General features: G+C 56.3%; 1 protein-coding gene across 1 annotated transcript; it reads left to right on the top strand.

The window, feature by feature from the left end:
- Positions 1–348: 348 nt before the first annotated feature.
- LOC117005479 (TBC1 domain family member 24-like) lies at positions 349–6,618 on the top strand. Its single transcript, XM_033077118.1, has 7 exons — positions 349–451; positions 1,484–2,519; positions 3,260–3,418; positions 3,785–3,848; positions 4,831–4,926; positions 5,124–5,388; positions 6,341–6,618. Exons 1-7 carry the CDS (start codon positions 349–351, stop codon positions 6,484–6,486), a joined length of 1,869 nt encoding a protein of 622 aa, XP_032933009.1. The 3' UTR covers positions 6,487–6,618.
- The last annotated feature ends 10,519 nt before the right edge of the window (positions 6,619–17,137 follow it).

The following is a 17,137-nucleotide window of genomic DNA, read 5'->3' as shown; positions in this document are numbered from 1 at the left end:
CATGGCCGCAGCCCCCGCCCGCCTCAGCCCCCAGCCCCTCCTGCCGCGGGCGCTGAGCACGGAGCGAGCCCCAGAGCGGGAACACCAAGGTTATCCTCGGCAAAATAAAGGATTCATTTACTGCTCGTGTTGCTGGTTGATGTTATCTCAGCCCACGGGGTGTTTACAGCCCCCCAGCTGGGCCCGGCGCGGAACTGGGGCAGGAAGGGGCGATGCGGGCGCGGAGCTGCTCCACCCCTCGCTGTATTTACCCCAAATAAACGCCGCTGCCGGCGCTGGCTCTCACCTTAAAAGCGCGGGCAGGTGCCGGGGCCAGAGGGGACCCGCCAGGAGTGGCCGAGCTGGCACATGCTGCAGGTGGGGCTCAGCCTGCCCCGCTCCCCCGGGGGCGCGGCCGCCGCCTTCCCCATGGCCGAGCCGGCCGCGGGCGAGGACACGGGCACCGGGCAAGGTGAGTGCGCCGAGCGGGGCCCGCCCGTGCCGGACACGTCCGGGGGAGCACAGGGGCTGGGGCAGACCCAAATTCCTGCCCCGAGCTGGAGCTTCCATTCGGCACCCGGGGCCGGGGCACCGGCGGTCGGGCGGGCTCGGGCTGATGCTGTTCGGTAGCCGGGCAGGGCGACACCCTGGGGAGAGGACGAGGTGAATTTGGGGATCGCGGGGTACAAACAGCCCCTGATTCACCCCCGGTGTTGTCTCAGCCTGGTTTCTGTGCCCAGGAGCCCCCGTGACTGTGCTGGGGTCAGGCTGTGTTCAGGACAGGGCGTCGGGCCGAGCCACCGCATCCAACATCTGAACCCCGAATCAAACTGAGCCCGACCCGCTGCTCCTGCTGGCCTTGGGCAAGCGCCAAACTGAGCTGGAGAGCAAGAGCCAGAGCCGGACCCAGCCAGGGCGTCAGGACCGTCCCGATGTACCAGCACGTGCTGTCCCCCCGTGTCCCCTTGGCTCAGTGAGAATCCATCCTTGACTCCCCCAGCAACTGAGCACAGCCACGATAAAAACATCCGAGAGTTAATGAGTGCGCTAATTGGCTCGATCCCTGCGCGGTAATCAGTGCCCAGCAGAGCTCACCCACGCGGGGATATCTCCCGTGCCCCGTGGAGGGATCGCTCGGACCGAGCTCTCCCGCAGCCCCAGGAAATGCCGCTCCCGTCTCTCTAGGAGGAGCTCAGACTCTGCTCTTCGCAGCGCCGGGCTGGCGCTGCCCGAGCCCTGCCTCGGGGCCGTGAGCTTTTGAAAGGCTGAAAAGCCCCTCACGGTGTGAGAAGAAATCCTGATACCCAGCTGGGACCTGGCCCCACACTTCTCCAGGGCCCTGAGCTGATGGGAGCGGGACAGGGCAAAGCCTCTAACCCTTCCCTTTTTAGGGGAGAACAAAGAAACCCGGGACGTGGCTGGGAGACCGGAACACCCTCAGTCAGGGTGAAACCCTGCTGGTGGGGCAGTGAAAGATGGTCAATAAAAGCTCTTTGTCCTACAGAGGTTCTTGGCTCATCCCCGATCACCATCGTGGTCACGTCCGAGGCTGACACCTGGGACATCGACACCTCCTCCTGCCTGGGCTGCGGGCAGTTCGTGGACTGGGACAAGATGCCGGAGCCGCAGCAGGCGGCGCAGATCCCGCGGGACGTGCTGGACAGGCCCCCGAAGGAGCTGAAGAGGCTGGCGAGGGAAGGCTGCTGGGGCTGGAGCCACGCGGGCCGGGCCCGGCTCTACCCCCGGCTCATCCAGCGGGTCCCCTGCCGCCTCGTCACCCCCGACGCGCTCGTGTACAGGGACGTGGCCGGCCGGCTCTTCGGGAAGCCCAGCGTGAGCTCCCACCCTCTGCCCGAGTTCCTGGAGGGCTGCCCCATGCCCACCTACTGCCTCAACCCGCACGGGGTCACGGCCCTGAAGAAGATCCTCATCTGCGTGGGCACCCTGTTCCCCGACATCACGCACAGCCCCCTCCTGCCCGCGCTGGCGGCGCTGCTGCTGCACTACAGCGAGGACGAGGCGCAGTGCTTCGAGAGCGTCTCTCGCCTCATCGCCAGCAACGCTCCCCACGCCGGCTACATCGACCAGTCCTTCCTGGCCCACCAGGCCTCCTGCATGACCTTTGGGGACCTGGCCAACAAGCACTGCCCGGCAGCCCACAAGCTCATAGCCAGCGCCGCCGAGAACGTCCTCGAGGTCTACTCGGAGTGGCTGTCGTGGCTCTTCCCCGGGCTGCCCTTCGGCTACGCCGTGCGGGTGCTGGACATGTTCCTGCTGGAGGGCCAGAAGGTGCTGTACCGCATCGCCCTGGCCCTGCTCAAGCAGTTCCGGCTCTCGGTGGCCCCGGCCGGGCTGCAGGGCTCTGACATCAAGGCAGAGCTGCAGGCTTTCGTGAGGAACATCGCCCAGCACATGTCTGTGGACAAACTCCTGGAGAGAGCCTTTGGCATCCGCCTGTTCTCCCGCAAGGAGATCTGGCTTCTGCAGATGGCCAACAGGAAGGCGTTGATGGAGAGGGGCATCACCGTGGTGCAGAAAAGGTGAGGAGAGCTCTGCATTCCCCAGCTCTGAGGGCTGAGCAGGCAAAATGGGAGTTCCTGTGGAGAACACCCGGGGGGAGCTGCAGGCACCTCCCACAGCCAGGGCTGTGCTGAACCCTCCCAGCCCCTGGGGGACCCTGTCAGGGGACAGAGCACAGCCAGAGCTGGGGACCCTGTCAGGGGACAGGGTACAGTAGAGACAGGGACCCCGTCAGGGGACATGGCACAGCAGAGCTGGGGACCCTGACAGTGGACAGGGCACAGCAGAGCTGGGGACCCGTCAGGGGACAGGGCATAGCCAGAGCTGGGGACCCTGTCATGGGACAGGGCACAGCCGGAGCTGGGGACCCTGTCAGGGGACAGGGCATAGCCAGAGCTGGGGACCCTGTCATGGGACAGGGCACAGCCGGAGCTGGGGACCCTGTCAGGGGACAGGGCATAGCCAGAGCTGGGGACCCTGTCAGGGGACAGGGCACAGTAGAGACAGGAACCCTGTCAGGGAACAGGACACAGTAGAGACAGGGACCCCGTCAGGGGACATGGCACAGCAGAACTGGGGACCCTGACAGTGGACAGGGCACAGCAGAGCTGGGGACCCGTCAGGGGACAGGGCACAGCTGAGCTGGGGATGCTGGCAGAGAGCTCACAGTGCAAAGAGCAGGACAGGACCTGCTGCAGGGGGCGGTGCCCCGAAAAGCAGAGGGGCCCCGCAGCCCAGCCTGATGTCCCTCCCCTCGCAGGCCGTCCTTCCACCTGGCTGTGGACATGCAGAACTTCAGCTCCAGCATTGTCACGGCACAGGAGATGCGCCTGGTCTGGTCCTGGATCCCCGAGCGCTTCTCGCTCTTCCCCCCGCTGCTGCTCTTCTCCACCTCCGAGGACGGCTGCAGCCTGCAGAGGTGAAGCCTCACCTGCCCAGCGGGGCCGGGCAGGTCGGGCACATGGGGAGACACGGGCAGGGCTTGGTGGTGGGTGGTGGAGAAAGGAGCAACACAAGTGACCTGGGGTACCTCTGGGGCTGCTGGGGACCCTCCTGGCTCTGTTCAGGGTCCTGAGTGTGGCTTAGGGGATAGGGCAGAGCCTGGGCCCGATGGCCACCAACGCCCGGGCACTGCCCGGGCACACAGAGTCCTGTGGATGTGCCAGGCAGGGATGTCCCCGTGTCCCACACTGTGCCAGGCGCGCTGTGAGTGGCCAGAGACGGCCAGCACACCCTGCCCAGGGCTCCAGCTCCCCCTGAGCCCACCCCTTGTCCATCTCTGCAGGTTCTACACGTGCTGTGAAGGCTACGAACCCACGGTGCTACTCATCAAAACCACCGAGGGGGAGGTGAGTGTTTCCCAGGCAGGGCTGGGGAGGGGACAGGGTGGGTGACCCCACAGGCTCTTCTTTTGGAGCACCCATGGGCTGTGTGGTCCCTGTCCTACCCCACCCCGAGCCTGTCCCAGCTCCCAGGACAGAACAAACTGCACCTCTGGCCACCAGCACACACCTCAGCCGGGGGTGCTGGGGGAACAGGAGGAGTGGGTGAGGGGGAGAGAGGCCACCAGTGAGACTTGAATTGCAAATACAGACTGACTCATGGGTCCTTGCTGAGCAGACTCTCCTGAAGTCAGCAGATGCTTTGTCTGAGCCAGGACTTGCTTTCAAAGCACTATAGGCCAGGTTCTGTCTCTGACTGCAAGAGCAGCCACACAAGGGAAATGGAGGAGAAATAAGGACAGTTCCTACTGAAATAACTGCAAAGGCCTCTGAGCCAGGGCTCTTCCCAGAGACTCTGAGTGTTTCATAAATCCCTAATTTATCTCTCACTCTGCATCCCACTGTGGAGGTAAGTTCTGTGTATTGTTCAGGCCTTCCCAAAGATTTACTGCCCAGCAGTGCTGATGTCCCCAGGCTAACATTCAGGGTGGGGTGGAGATAAACACCTGCCACCCCCAGGGACTCGTGCAGACACGGGCAGGTGACCTAGAAAACCTTGTTTCCTACAGGTTTTAGCTCCTGTTATCCTTTGGCTGTGCCAAGGACAGGCAGGAGGAGTTCCCAGCCCTCAGTAGGGCACCACAGCCATGGTCAGGTCAGGGGTGTCCACAGCAGGGTCAGACTTGGGCACCAAGGCTGGGTGGGTTCAGTGTAGGGCACCAGGGATGGGCAGTGCAGGATGGAGCTGGCACAGCAGGATTTGGGGCTCTCATTCCCCAGGGGATGGGGCAGAGCCCCTACCCTGCTGAGCCCGGGGTGATTCCCGGCACTCCCGGGGCTGGCTCTGCTCCCGGCCTGTCCCCTGACGGTCCCTGTGCTCTCTCCCAAGGTGTGTGGGGCGTTTCTCTCCTCTGACTGGAGCGAAAGGAAGAAGAGTGGAGCCACGTCGGGCTTCTTTGGGACAGGGGAGTGCTTTGTGTTCACTGTAAGTCACGGGTTATGGCTGGGTCTGTCCCTTCATTGCTGCCCTGCCAGGACACCCTGTCCCTTCCCTGCCCCAGGTGCAGACCTGGAGGCAGCACTCGGCCCCAGCCCCCCAGCAGCAGCAGCAGCAGCAGCATCTTCCCGCAGCGGTGCGAGGTGCCCCAGGGTCAGGGCTCACGGGTGTGTCCCGCTGCCCAGGTGCGCCCCGAGGCAGAGAGGTACGAGTGGGTGTTCATCAAGAAGCCGGAGCTGGCCAAGGCCGTGCCGCGCTCGCCTTCCCCCGCTCCCGAAGCCCGGCTCGGCCCCTCCCGGGACAGCCGCAGCTCCAGCCCCAACCACCTCGCCGTGCCCTCGCCGCAGAGGAGAGGCCGCCTGTCCCCGTTCCTGGCCGTCAGGCACTTCCTCCTGCCCTCCAAAACCGCCTCCATGTTCATGTCTGGCTCCCGGGACGGGATCGTTATCGGTAAGGGGGGTCGGTATTGGTAACGGGGATCGTTATTGATAAGGGGGATCGGTATCGATAAGGGGGGGTCAGTATCGGTAACGGGGATCAGTATCGGTGAGGGGAGATCCTTATCGATAAAAGGGCTCGTTATTGTTGAAGGGAGATTGTTATCGGTAAAAGGGATTGTTATCGATAAGGGGATCATTATTGCTAACAGGTATCATTATTGGTAAGGGGGATCGTTATCAATAAGGGGGATCGATATCGGTAAGAGGGATCGTTATCGATAAGGGAGATCAGTATCGATAAGGGGGAATCGATACCCGTGAAAGGGATTGTTATTCATGAGGGGGATCGGTATCGATAATGGGATCGATACCCGTGAACAGGATCAGTATCGATAAAGAGGAATCGGTATCGATAAGGGCATCGATATCGCTAACAGGGATCATTATCGGTAAGGGGAGTCGTTATCAATAAGGGGGGGCGGTATCGGTAACGGGGATCGGTATCGGTAAGGGGGATCGATATTGATAAGGGGGTCGATATCCATGAAAGTGATTGTTATTCATAAGGGGGATCGGTATCGATAGGGGATCGATATCCGTGAATGTCGGTACCTCCCCAGCTCGCACCCGCCGCTGCCGCGCTGGGAGGGCCCCGCTCCGGGTTAAACCCCGAGTTTTCCCCAAAGAGCTCCCGGTTGGGGATCTCGGGTTCAAGTCCGGGGAGGCGAGGGCAGCCCCCGCTTCCTCCAGCCCAGGGAACTTCCGAGAGCCCCAAGGGGAGCCCCAGAGCCCAAATCCTGGCGAGGTTCGCACCCCGGGGCCGGAGCGTCCCTGCCCAGGTCAGGAACCCCCGCAGGAACAGCCCGAGCCCCTCCCAGCCCCGGAGCGGGGCCAGGCCGGGACAAGGGACAGGGAGCGAGGGGCCGGGGCAGCCGGGCCCGACCCTGCGCTCGCTCTTGCAGGTGGAGGGGGAGGCCAAGCCCTGTCCCTGGACGCCAGCCTGCTCTGGGGACACACGGAGCACTGCGAGACCTTCGACAACCCCCCGCTCTGCCAGGAGAACTTCCAGGTGCAGCTCTTGGAAGTGTGGGGCTTTCAAAGCGCGTAGTTCCCGTGGGGACACCCCTCGTGTGCCACCCACGGGCACGGGGACCCCTCCCCGCGCTGGCCACCCCGGCCGGGCTGTGGCAACCTGTGCGGCAGCTCCACTCTCCATCGTCCCCTCCGCGGTCAGACCAGACCAGACCAGATCAGAACAGATCGGCCCTCGTGGGGCTGTGGAGAGGGCGAGGCAGTGCCAGGACCGGGATTGCGGGCCCTGCCCTTGGGGACATTCGAGGTCCCCTCCCACAGTTCAGACCCGGCCCGCTCCACCCAGTCTGTCCCAGTTTGGGGGGCTGGAGGGGAGGGCAGCCAGTCTGGAGTTTCTCCCACCTCCCTGGCCTGTCTGCAGCGTGGGGCTCAGCAAAGCAGTGACAGCGCGGGCAGATTTTGTGGAATTCTGAGCCCAGGCAAAACCCCACTCCGAGCTCCAGAGCTCACCAGAAACACTTTCAGGTCCACTTCCCCCAGCCCCGAGCCCAGCACAGCCCTTCAAGCCACCCACAGAGCTCTGCAGCCCCCGTGGGTATCCAGGGCTGCCCGGGATCCACCAGCACCGGGAGAGACTCTGCTTGTCCCTGGCTGGAAGGTGCTGGTGATGGCAAAATTCTGCCTGGGGTTTGTGGGGTGCAGCCACAGCCCCGGGGGGACCCCACGTTTGAGGCTGAGCCCTTTGCTCTGTCCCGAGCCCCACATTTGGGGCTGAGCCCTTTGCTCTGTCCCGAGCCCCACGTTTGGGGCTGAGCCCTTTGCTCTGTCCCCAGCCCAGGGCTGGCGTGGGGCTGCAGGGCTGGACATGGAGGAAATTCCCCAATGGATCACTGGGATGGGCCATTTTAACGTGGAATGGGACAGGACACAGGGCAGGGCTGGATGGGATATTGGGCAGGAATTGTTCCCTGGCCGGGTGGGCAGGCCCTGGCACAGGGTGCCCCCAGCAGCTGTGGCTGCCCCTGGATCCCTGGCAGTGCCCAAGGCCAGGTTGGACACTGGGGCTTGGAGCAGCCTGGGACAGTGCAAGATGTCCCTGCCCATGGCGGGGGTGACACTGGATGGGCTTTGGAATCCCCCCTAACCCAAACCCATTCCACAATTCCATGGTTTCCATGTGCTCAGTGCTGCCCCTGGTCAGAGCTGTCAGAACTCACGGCACTCCCTGCCCGAGCTCTGCCGAGCCTTTGCTGTGCTGAAAGAGACCCTGAAAGGGATCCTTTCTTCTTGCCCCTTATTCTGTTGCTGAATAAAGTTCAACACTCTTGGAGAATTAAAAAAAAAAAATCCAACACAAAGACACGGTGGGGGAACAGCAGGGCCAGGAGGCAAAGGGGACGTGTGATGCTGTATAGATCTGTATCCTGCTCTCACTTCCCTGCATGGGGTCAGCACCCCAAAGCCTCACCCTATGGCCCCACAGCCCCTCACCCCGTGTCCCCACAGCAGCTCAGCCTCTCACCCTACAGCCCCAGGGCACCCCAGCTCTTCACCCTGAGTCCCCATTGCACCCCAGTCCCTCACCCTACAGCCCAGGGCACCCCAGCCCCTCACCCTGTGTCCCCATTGCATGCCAGTCCCTCATCCTACAGCCCAGCGCAGCCCAGCCCTGCCATCCCTTAGCCCATTTCCCTTGGCTAAGGGTTTTTACTGAAATCCAAGGAAACTTCAGCCCCTGTGTGCTCTGAAAGGAGCCCAACATCCATCAGCTGATCCCTTGGGGGAGCATTTCTGCTCCATGTCCACATAAAAGTGTTCTTAGAGCAGCACAGGGCCCTGCCTGGCTCACTTCATCCCTGAGCAGGATTCTGGGCTCCTTTGGAACGTGGAGCTGCCATTGCTGGCACAAGAAGAGCAGCCCAGGAGGGGGTCTGAACAATGGGGAATTAATGATGGGACAATCCCATCCTGCAGGTCTGGGTCATCCCCTCCCCACCAGAGGTGAGGGACAGTTGGCCACTGGCTTGTAACACAAATTGCTACAAAAAGCACATTTTGTGCCGCTCAGACCTGATTTCCCTGGGGGTCGGGGGTGGGGCTGTGGATGCCCTTGTCCTCCTAGGGCTGGGCTTGGCAATTTTCACACTTTCACACGAGGGGGGCAGTGCAGAGGTTCTGCATTGACTTCCATGGTGCAGCTACACTGTAACAGAAAATGGCTCACAGCGTGCTGAACCATCCCTTCGCATCCCAGAACTGATTCCCACAGGGGTGTCCACTGATGATTTGGGGTGCAGTGAAAGAAGCGGAGTCTCATGGGGTGGGAGTAACAGGCAATGCCTCCAACCCCCTCCTTCTGCTGCCTGAAGCAGACATTTCTGTTAAAGCCAGGATTCTGGAGCAGACAAATGATCCCTTTCCCTCCCCTCTCCTCTCCCTTCCTTCCTCCCTACCCTCTTCCCTCACTCTCACCAAGTGTAGCTTCCAGAGCCTTGAAATGGGAAATCCATCAGGTCCAGCTTATTCTTGCTGTCAGGGAGTAGGTCCTGGTACATTTTTATCTCCCACCACTGTCAGATCCATGTTCATCCTTCCCATTTCCCTTTCCAAGCTCCGTGCAGTGTTTCCCCCCCATCCACCTGCTGCACACACAAACAATTCCTTGTCACTACACTATCACCAGCTCCTCGTGGAACTCACATTTAATGGCTGATGACAGAAATTTCCGGCTGTAGCCGAGCCTTCAGTGCCACAGGAGGGGTTTTGCAGGTGTTTTTTTCTAGTCAAACCCACAGCATTTATCAAAACAAACACATTTCCATCCTTGTTTCTGCACAATTTAGTCCCTGAAATTTTTAACCCTGAGAGAAGAGTTGATTTTATTTTCCCCCTGCAGAGCTGGGTGATTCCACAAGGCATCTTTGAACTTTTCCTTGGAAATGCAGCAGGTATTGGGACTCATATGGAAAATTCTCCGTCTGGTGCCCTGCAGAGCAGAGCTGCCCTGGGCTCAGCAGATTTGGGGATGGGCCCTGCCTGTCCTAAGAGGGAATGCCTCCCTGGAGGGGAGCTGATGGGACTGTCCCTTCTCCCTCCCTGGGGGATTGTTTTCAGCACTTCATCGTAATTTATCTGAAAAATACAATCCCAGAATGGTTTGGGTTGGAGGGGACCTCAAAGCCCATCCAGTGTCACTCCTGCTATGAGCAGAGACACCTTCCACTGTGCCAGGCTGCTCCAAGGCCTGTCCAACCTGGCCTGGGACACTGCCAGGGATCCAGGGGCATTCCAAAGATATGTTCTAGTGAACAAACATCACCCTTTATCCCTAAAACTTTGCTCACGCTGGGAATTATGAGCCCTTGGCTCCCCATGAAACTCTAACCCTGGAATCCACAGCCCCCACAAGGAGTTTCTCTTTAAAGAAAGGGTTTAGATCTGCTGGGGGAGGGGAAGATGTTTATTGAAAATAAGTTGGGTCAACCTTAAAGGAGTTCTGTCTTTAGATATAGGAGAACGTGTTTATTCCCTCAGCCTGATATGAAGATTCCTTTGTTTCTGTTTTGAGAAGGAGTGGCAGAACACTTCAGTGGGGTGATGATGATGCTCCTTGTTTTCCACCTACATGGAATTATCTGTACTTGCATTCTGTGAGCTCTGTAAGTGCTGGGATAAACAACAAAATTCGTTTTGATCCCCGTCACAGCCGAGCAGCTCCAAGGCTGCCAAGGCAAAGGGGGATGCACCACTGGAAATGCATTTCCAGAAAAGGTTGATTTGCACTGAAAGAAAATTAAAATATATATTTAAAGGAGATGAGCTGGAAGAGTTCACAGGAGATGAGAGCAGGACAAAGAGCAAATATTCCTGCAGGGGAAGGGGTGGGCAGGCAGGGTTTCTGGTGGTGTTTTTATTTATAATCACACATCAAAGCATTGGGTTCTTGCTCTAAGGAGTAAATAATGAATGGAGATATTTTTAACCTCCTACACAGATTCTGTGTTTCATCCGTGAGAGGTCTGGCAGCAGCCAGAGCATTAATGGAGCTCAGGGATAATGAGAGCAACCTGAAGATCTCTGTTTATTCCAGGGGACTCAAAGCACAGCCTGGGCAGGACAGAAGTACAATTATGGAGTTAAAGTGGAAATCGAACCTTGGGGAGCTCTGTGGGGCCAGGGTGGGAGAGCTGAGGGTGTTCACTTGGAGAAGAGAATCTCCAGGGAGAGCTCAGAGCCCCTTCCAGAGCCTTAAGGGCCTTCAAGAGGCTCTTGGGATAAAGGCTGGAAGGACAGGACACAGGGAATGGCTTCCCACTGCCAGAGGGCAGGGATAGATGGGGTATTGGGCGGGAATTGTTCCCTGGCAGGGTGGGCAGACCCTGGCACAGGGTGCCCAGAGCAGCTCTGGCTGCCCCTGGATCCCTGGCAGTGCCCAAGGCCAGGCTGGACACTGGGGCTGGAGCAGCCTGGGACAGTGGGAGGTATCCCTGCCCCGGAAGGTGTTTGGAACTGGATGGGCTTTAAGGTCCCTTCCAACCCAACCCAACCCAACCCAACCCATTCTGGGATTCCATGATTTCATGAGCCTAGCATTGATACTGTCCAGATCAAGGTAGTTTTTTTCTGTCTTAATCATCCCCTGTTCCCTCTCAAAGTGAAGAACTGAAGAGAATTCCTTGGAAAAATCAAAGCAGTCTTGGCAGTGTTGCAAACCCTCTGATTTATCAGAGGGAGCAGGGAGCTTTAATCAGAGAAATTCCATAGCCAAAGGTTTGATTTCTGATCCCACCACCTGCCCCAAGGCCAAACTCAAAGGTCATGGCAGGGGAAGACTTCCAGGGAAAACTGCAAAGCTCCAGATCAAAAGCAGCTGGTGGAATTATGATAACAGAGGACTTCCAAAATGCTGCCAACACCTCATAGGAGAGTTCTGAAGACATAGTTCAGGAAGGGTTTGTTGGTGGATCCTGTTCCTGATTAAAGGAATCCCTTTGATCTCCTGCTGCTGCGCAGAGAATCTGAAGCTGCTCCCTGGCTGGCCGTGGTGTGACAGTGAGGCAGGAAACCCGTGCTGGGGGTTGTGTTTTCCACAGGGATCAATCCTGACATTACAGGAGACCATGGAAGTGCCGGAGACAGACCAAGGAACAAATCCCACGCAAGGAAATTACAAATCAGGACTTATTTTCTTTCAATATTTTTTTTCTGCCATTCTCATTTATTCGATTCCTGTGTTAAAGAGCCCTAGAGCTGGTTTGGGTGCAAAGGGGCCTTAAGGATCATCCCATTACAATCCCCTGCTGTGGGCAGGGCCCCTTCACTGGACCAGGTTGCTCAGAGCCCCATTCAACCTGGCCATAGAGGAGAGTTTGTGTAGTTTTCTGTCCCGGTTTAAAGGGACAGTATTACCAGGAAAAGGAAATTCAGGAACTCTCAGGCACAAAAAAGGTATAGGTTGGGAATAACAGTTCTTTACTGATATATTTATAAGACAAACAAAAACAGCATCAGCTATATGAAAGAAAAAAAAACAATGACAGAACAGAACGGAATTCAGTCCCAGTCCCTTTTTCAGTCACCGATGGCTCTCCGATGGACCAGGGCGGGCGGCTTCTCAGTTGCGGCTGCTGCAGGGGCAGGGAAGGGGGCCAGGTGGCCTCACCGCCCCAGGTGGAAGAAAGGGTGAGGAAGGAACTCTGCTCACCGTGGGCGTCCCAGTTCCCAGTTGTTCAGAGGAAGCAGGAAGCTTTAGCAGTCCAAATCCAAGAAGCCTGATCCCAACAGGAGAAAAGGAACCTCTCTCCTCGAGTTCGGCCGGTGAGCTGTAGAGTTCTCCTACCCCCAGTGTCCTCTTACTTGCTGAAAACAAAAGCAGGACTCCACCTTTCCCTAATGGAGCCATCAGGTTGCTTCAGCTAGTCCTTTGTCTCCAGCTCTTAAGGCTAATAGGAGAGCCATCCCGGCTAGCTTAACATAATAATGGGAAAAATTTCTAAACCTCGCCAACCCACAACATTTTCATTTTATTTTATGTTGTTATCGATCACTTCTTGGCGAGGCACAAAGGCTCAAACCACTCCATGGTCCAGCAGTGCAGGAGGCTCTCCCCCCTCAGCACAGCCTGAAAATCCACATGTTTCCAAAGGAATGAGTGAACTGTCTGCAGCTCTCAGTAAATCTGATGCCAATATCCCTGCCTGGTGCCTTCCTGCCCCAGAGCTTCCTGAAGGGGCTGGATTTGGAGATAATTGTAAGGACTGCAGCACCACATTGCACCAAGGGTTCATTTTTAACCTGTTAGCTGCTCTTGACCAGAGAACATCCCTGATGGGGAAATACAGCCTCAGTGTCCCTGTTCTGGCTCATTCCAGGAGACCTGAGTTGCTGCTGTTCTCCTGCTTTACAAATCACCTCACGAGCTGGGCTTGAAAGGGGCTCCCCTTTTGTTGTGCCACTTTTCCCTGCCCTGGTTCGTTGAACAAAAGCCTGAGGCTCTTTCTAGATTTCCCTTTCTGTTATATCCCTGGGATTTGTGTGCTTTGGAGCTGATCTGAAAGCATCAGCCCCGTGGCAGCTCTTTTTTTATTCCAACAAGTAGAACAAGTGTGTTCCAAACAGGCTCTTGCCACCCTCTCCACTGCCCTCAGTGATGCACAGCGGGAACCAGCCAGAGAAAGATGAAAAATGACATTTTCACAATGCGAGGCTGCTGCGCATCCCCAGCGTAAATCAGGGCAGGCAGAACCTCCACACCCACTTAGTGTCTGTTATAACAACATGGGAAGGGGTTTGGAGATGGGATATGGGAAATGCATCCAGTCAGTATAGGAAATACAGTAAATATGGGAAATGCATCCAGTATGGGAAATAATGCATTCAGTGTGGGAAATACATTCAGTATGGAAATACATAAAATATGGGAAATGCATCCAGTATGGGAAATGCATCTGGTATGGGAAATACATCCAGAGATTCCAGAAAGGGGAACCCATTGGATTCATTTCCCCCTGAGCTCTGCTGGAGAGGCCACGGGAAGGCTGGAGGAGTGAGGAATTGGCTTCCAAAGCTCAGGCTGATGTCCCAACCACTGGAGCATTGTTCTGAGTCACTCTGTGCCCATCTCTGGTTAGAGCAGTGCCAGCAGTGCCTCCTCTCCCTGGACAAAGGCAGGAGAGAGGATGAGCCATTCCAGTCTTTCCTGGGAACAGCACAGAGAAGTGACTCGATGAACACTGGATGAAGCCCTGGATCCTGTTTCACACACAGAGAGTGGCTCAGGCTCTGCTCACTTCATCCCCAAATTGACAAAGGCAGCTAAAACTGAATTACAATGAAAGGTTGGTTAAATAGAAATAGGAACTGCAGGGGAGAACCTGCAGCATTCATTGGGAACACAAAAAAGCTCTTCTGAAACATCCATGGTTCTGTCCAAACCAGACCCTCAAAGCTGCCACTGCCAGGGGTCCTTAATAGACCTGCATGCTCTGCTCATCCCTGCAGTGGGAGCTGGATCCTGATCCTGGGGCTGACAAAGCATCTGGCTGGGAAATGGGGACGATCAGCTCCCTCTGCTTCTGATGGCAGTGTCTGCATTTCCCCATATTCCCTAGGATCTGACCTCACTGGAATGTAAAAATGAATGAAGCTGGCACTAGTGGGACAGCAAACGAAAGGTGTGAGATCAAGTCCTCAAAGCAAAAGGATTTTTCTGTTACCACCTCTGGGAAAAGAGGAGATTTGAGACCCACACCTCACATCAGAGATTTAAAGGCTGGTTTGTGTTTACTGACTAGGATTGTGTGCAGCACCAACAGCAGCAGCTCTGCTCTTTGATCACCACTGGAAATGTCTCATGGACAGGAGGCTTTTTCCCAATTGAGGAATGAGTAAAGCAAAACAAGGCAGAGAGGGAACATGGCCCTGACAAGAGCTGGGGTTAATGGCCAGGAATTTGTGAGCCAAGTGGAGTGGACTCAAGGACTCTGAGAAGTGGAATGAGGCAGATTTGTGAACAAATCCAGGAAAACAAAGACACTTGTGGAGATTGAGCTGCTGTTTGTGTTCTGAGGAGAATGGAGAGCTCAGGACAGCCAGGCTGAGCTCAGCCAGGACCAGGAGGGACAGGGGGCTGTTCCTGATTTCCAGCTGAGGGCCTGGGATGTCGGTAGGAAGAGCCACAAACTGCAGGGATCTCTGCAGGAGCTTCTGCTGTGTCCTGTGTGCAGATGAGGAAGGACAGCCCAGAGTGCCATAACTGCCCTGGTGGAATGTGCAGCATGTGGGATCTTGTGAGGGAGACATGAAGATTGCAAAGGACTTAAAGTACTGGGAATATCTGGTTGGGTCACTGTGTTCTTTTTGGGACAAGTTTCAGCGAGGAGGAGGGGAAAGAGCTTTTGGAAAAGAAATCACCAGAAAGAGCCATCTACTCCAGGCAGGCAGAATCTGCAGTGCTAGAAAGTTTTCAGAAAACTCTGACAAACATTTATCTCAAGTTGTTTTCTGCTATTTGGATCCCGCTTGGCCAAGGGGGTGGAGCAGGGGATTTCCTGAGTTTAGGCTCTGTTTTGCCGACTTTATGGCTCTTGTTGAACTATCCCAAACCTTCTGTGTTGTGGTGAGGACCAGAAAGGTTTGGCTGAACAGCACCTACAGAGCTTCTGGATTGAAAATGTCACTTCCTATGACAGCAGAGCCAAATTGTCACAGGGCAGCTGTGATGTGTGGGATAATTGATGACCCCAAAAGGCTTCATGGAACCCTGATCTGGGACCAGCACCCAAAAATACCCAAGTGGGAAAAAAAATCTGATGGCCAGCACAGGCAGAGATCATCCAGACACTCAGAGTCTGGGGTTTGGCCCTGCTGACTTGTTCTGGTTTAGAGGCATTTTGCATGTGTTTTACAAGAAAACACATTTCAGTTCACGTGTGTGTTCCCATGAAGAGCACCAGATAACCCCCTGAGCAACAAACAGAAGAGAAAGCAAGACTGCAGGAATTCTGTTTGCAGCAACTCCAAAACACAAAGTCTGGGGGTTGTGATGTGGTGAAACCCCACAGGCTGAGCTCTCCAAGCACTGCCCTCCCTCTGCTCTGGGAATTGGTGGTGGCTGTGCCCCTGGGAAGGGCAGGGGGCTGCTCAGGGGTCAGCAGGGATGGAGGGACATCACTCAGATGGGGGACACACTGTTCTGGGTCAGGCGGGTAAAACCAGACAAGAGGAGGGCACAGCAAACCCAGGAAAAGTGAGGAGTGAACCCAGGATGGCAGAAAGGAAAGAAAGAACTAAAAAGGGGAAAACAAAATGAATCACTGAATGAAAACACTGGGAAAAGGGCTGTGACCCAGCCTGGACAAGTGCTGCAGTTCAGCCTGGCAGGTGTGATGTGCAGGTGGAGACAAGGGTCAGATGTCCCCTGGGGAGCACAGGGAGCAGAGGGAACACACACAGGGGGCACACACAGGGAACACACACAGGAACACACACAGGGAACACACACAGGGGGCACACACAGGGAACACACACAGGGAACACACACAGGGAACACACACAGGAACACACACAGGGAACACACACAGGGGGCACACACAGGGAACACACACAGGGAACACACACAGGGAACACAGGGAACACACACAGGGAACACACACAGGGAACACAGGGAACACAGGGAACACACACAGGGAACACACACAGGGAACACAAGGAGCACACACAGGGAACACAGGGAACACACATTGGGAACACAGGGAACACAGGGAACACATATTGGGAACACAGGAAACACACGGAACAGAGTCTTCCCCGACCCTGCTCCTGGTGTAGCTCTGCTGTGCTCTCCTGCACTCGAGGGCTGTGTCCAAGTGCCCTCCTCCAGAATCCTGGCAGGTTCCAGGAACAAGTGGGAATGACTGCAGGCTCCAGCCAGCTCCAGGCTATCATGTTGCCACTTCTGTGACATCTCCTGTGGGAGCCATGGCATCGTGTACATTGCCTGTAGCTAAATCCATGGGGACCTAGGGAATGGATGCTGCTTAAGAGCCTTTTGAAGACCCTTTCTGTTACTGGCCCAGTTTCTGGCCACTGCTCCCTTGGAGCTGCTGGTGCAGCCCTGAACTCTGCTGGGCACTGACTGCTTCAGATGAAAAGCAGTAATTGTCACAATTGCCCCAGTGATTATCCCATCCTGCCAAAATCAAAGGAGTATCTGAGTATTCTCCTGCCTGTGGGGAAAACAGGAACAGGCTTGGGCAGAAGAGGGAAGGTTTAGGTTAGACCTAGGCAAAGGTTTCTTACTATGGGGCTGATGAAGCTTGTGGAGAGAGGTTATGGACCCTCCATCCCTGTAAATGTCCAAGGTCAGGCTGGATGGGGCTTGGAGCAGCCTGGAACAGTGGAAGGTGTCCCACTCCATGGCAATGGGGTGGCACTGGAAGAGCTTTAAGATCCTTTCCAACCCAAACCATTTTGGGATTCTCAGATTCCAGGTGTTGCCAACCTGGTCTGAAATTCCCCAGACTTGCACAAGCAGCTGGAGCAGGAGTTGTGGGGCTTCTGCTTTTCAAGATGATGCTTTTTTTTACAGTTGAGGTAACCTTAAAGCATTTTTACAGTTAGAAGAGGCTCTATTTTTTTATACTTCCTATCTTTCATTTACCAGATTCCCCCAACAGCCCCCACAGCACTGAAAAAATGGGTCAGACCCATTCAGGGGGACCGAGAGT

Source organism: Catharus ustulatus, chromosome 20, assembly GCF_009819885.2.
Source record: "Catharus ustulatus isolate bCatUst1 chromosome 20, bCatUst1.pri.v2, whole genome shotgun sequence".
In the NCBI taxonomy this organism is placed as follows: domain Eukaryota; kingdom Metazoa; phylum Chordata; class Aves; order Passeriformes; family Turdidae; genus Catharus; species Catharus ustulatus.
The sequence above is the reverse complement of the archived record's forward strand: the minus strand, read 5'-3'. Positions and strand labels throughout refer to the sequence as shown.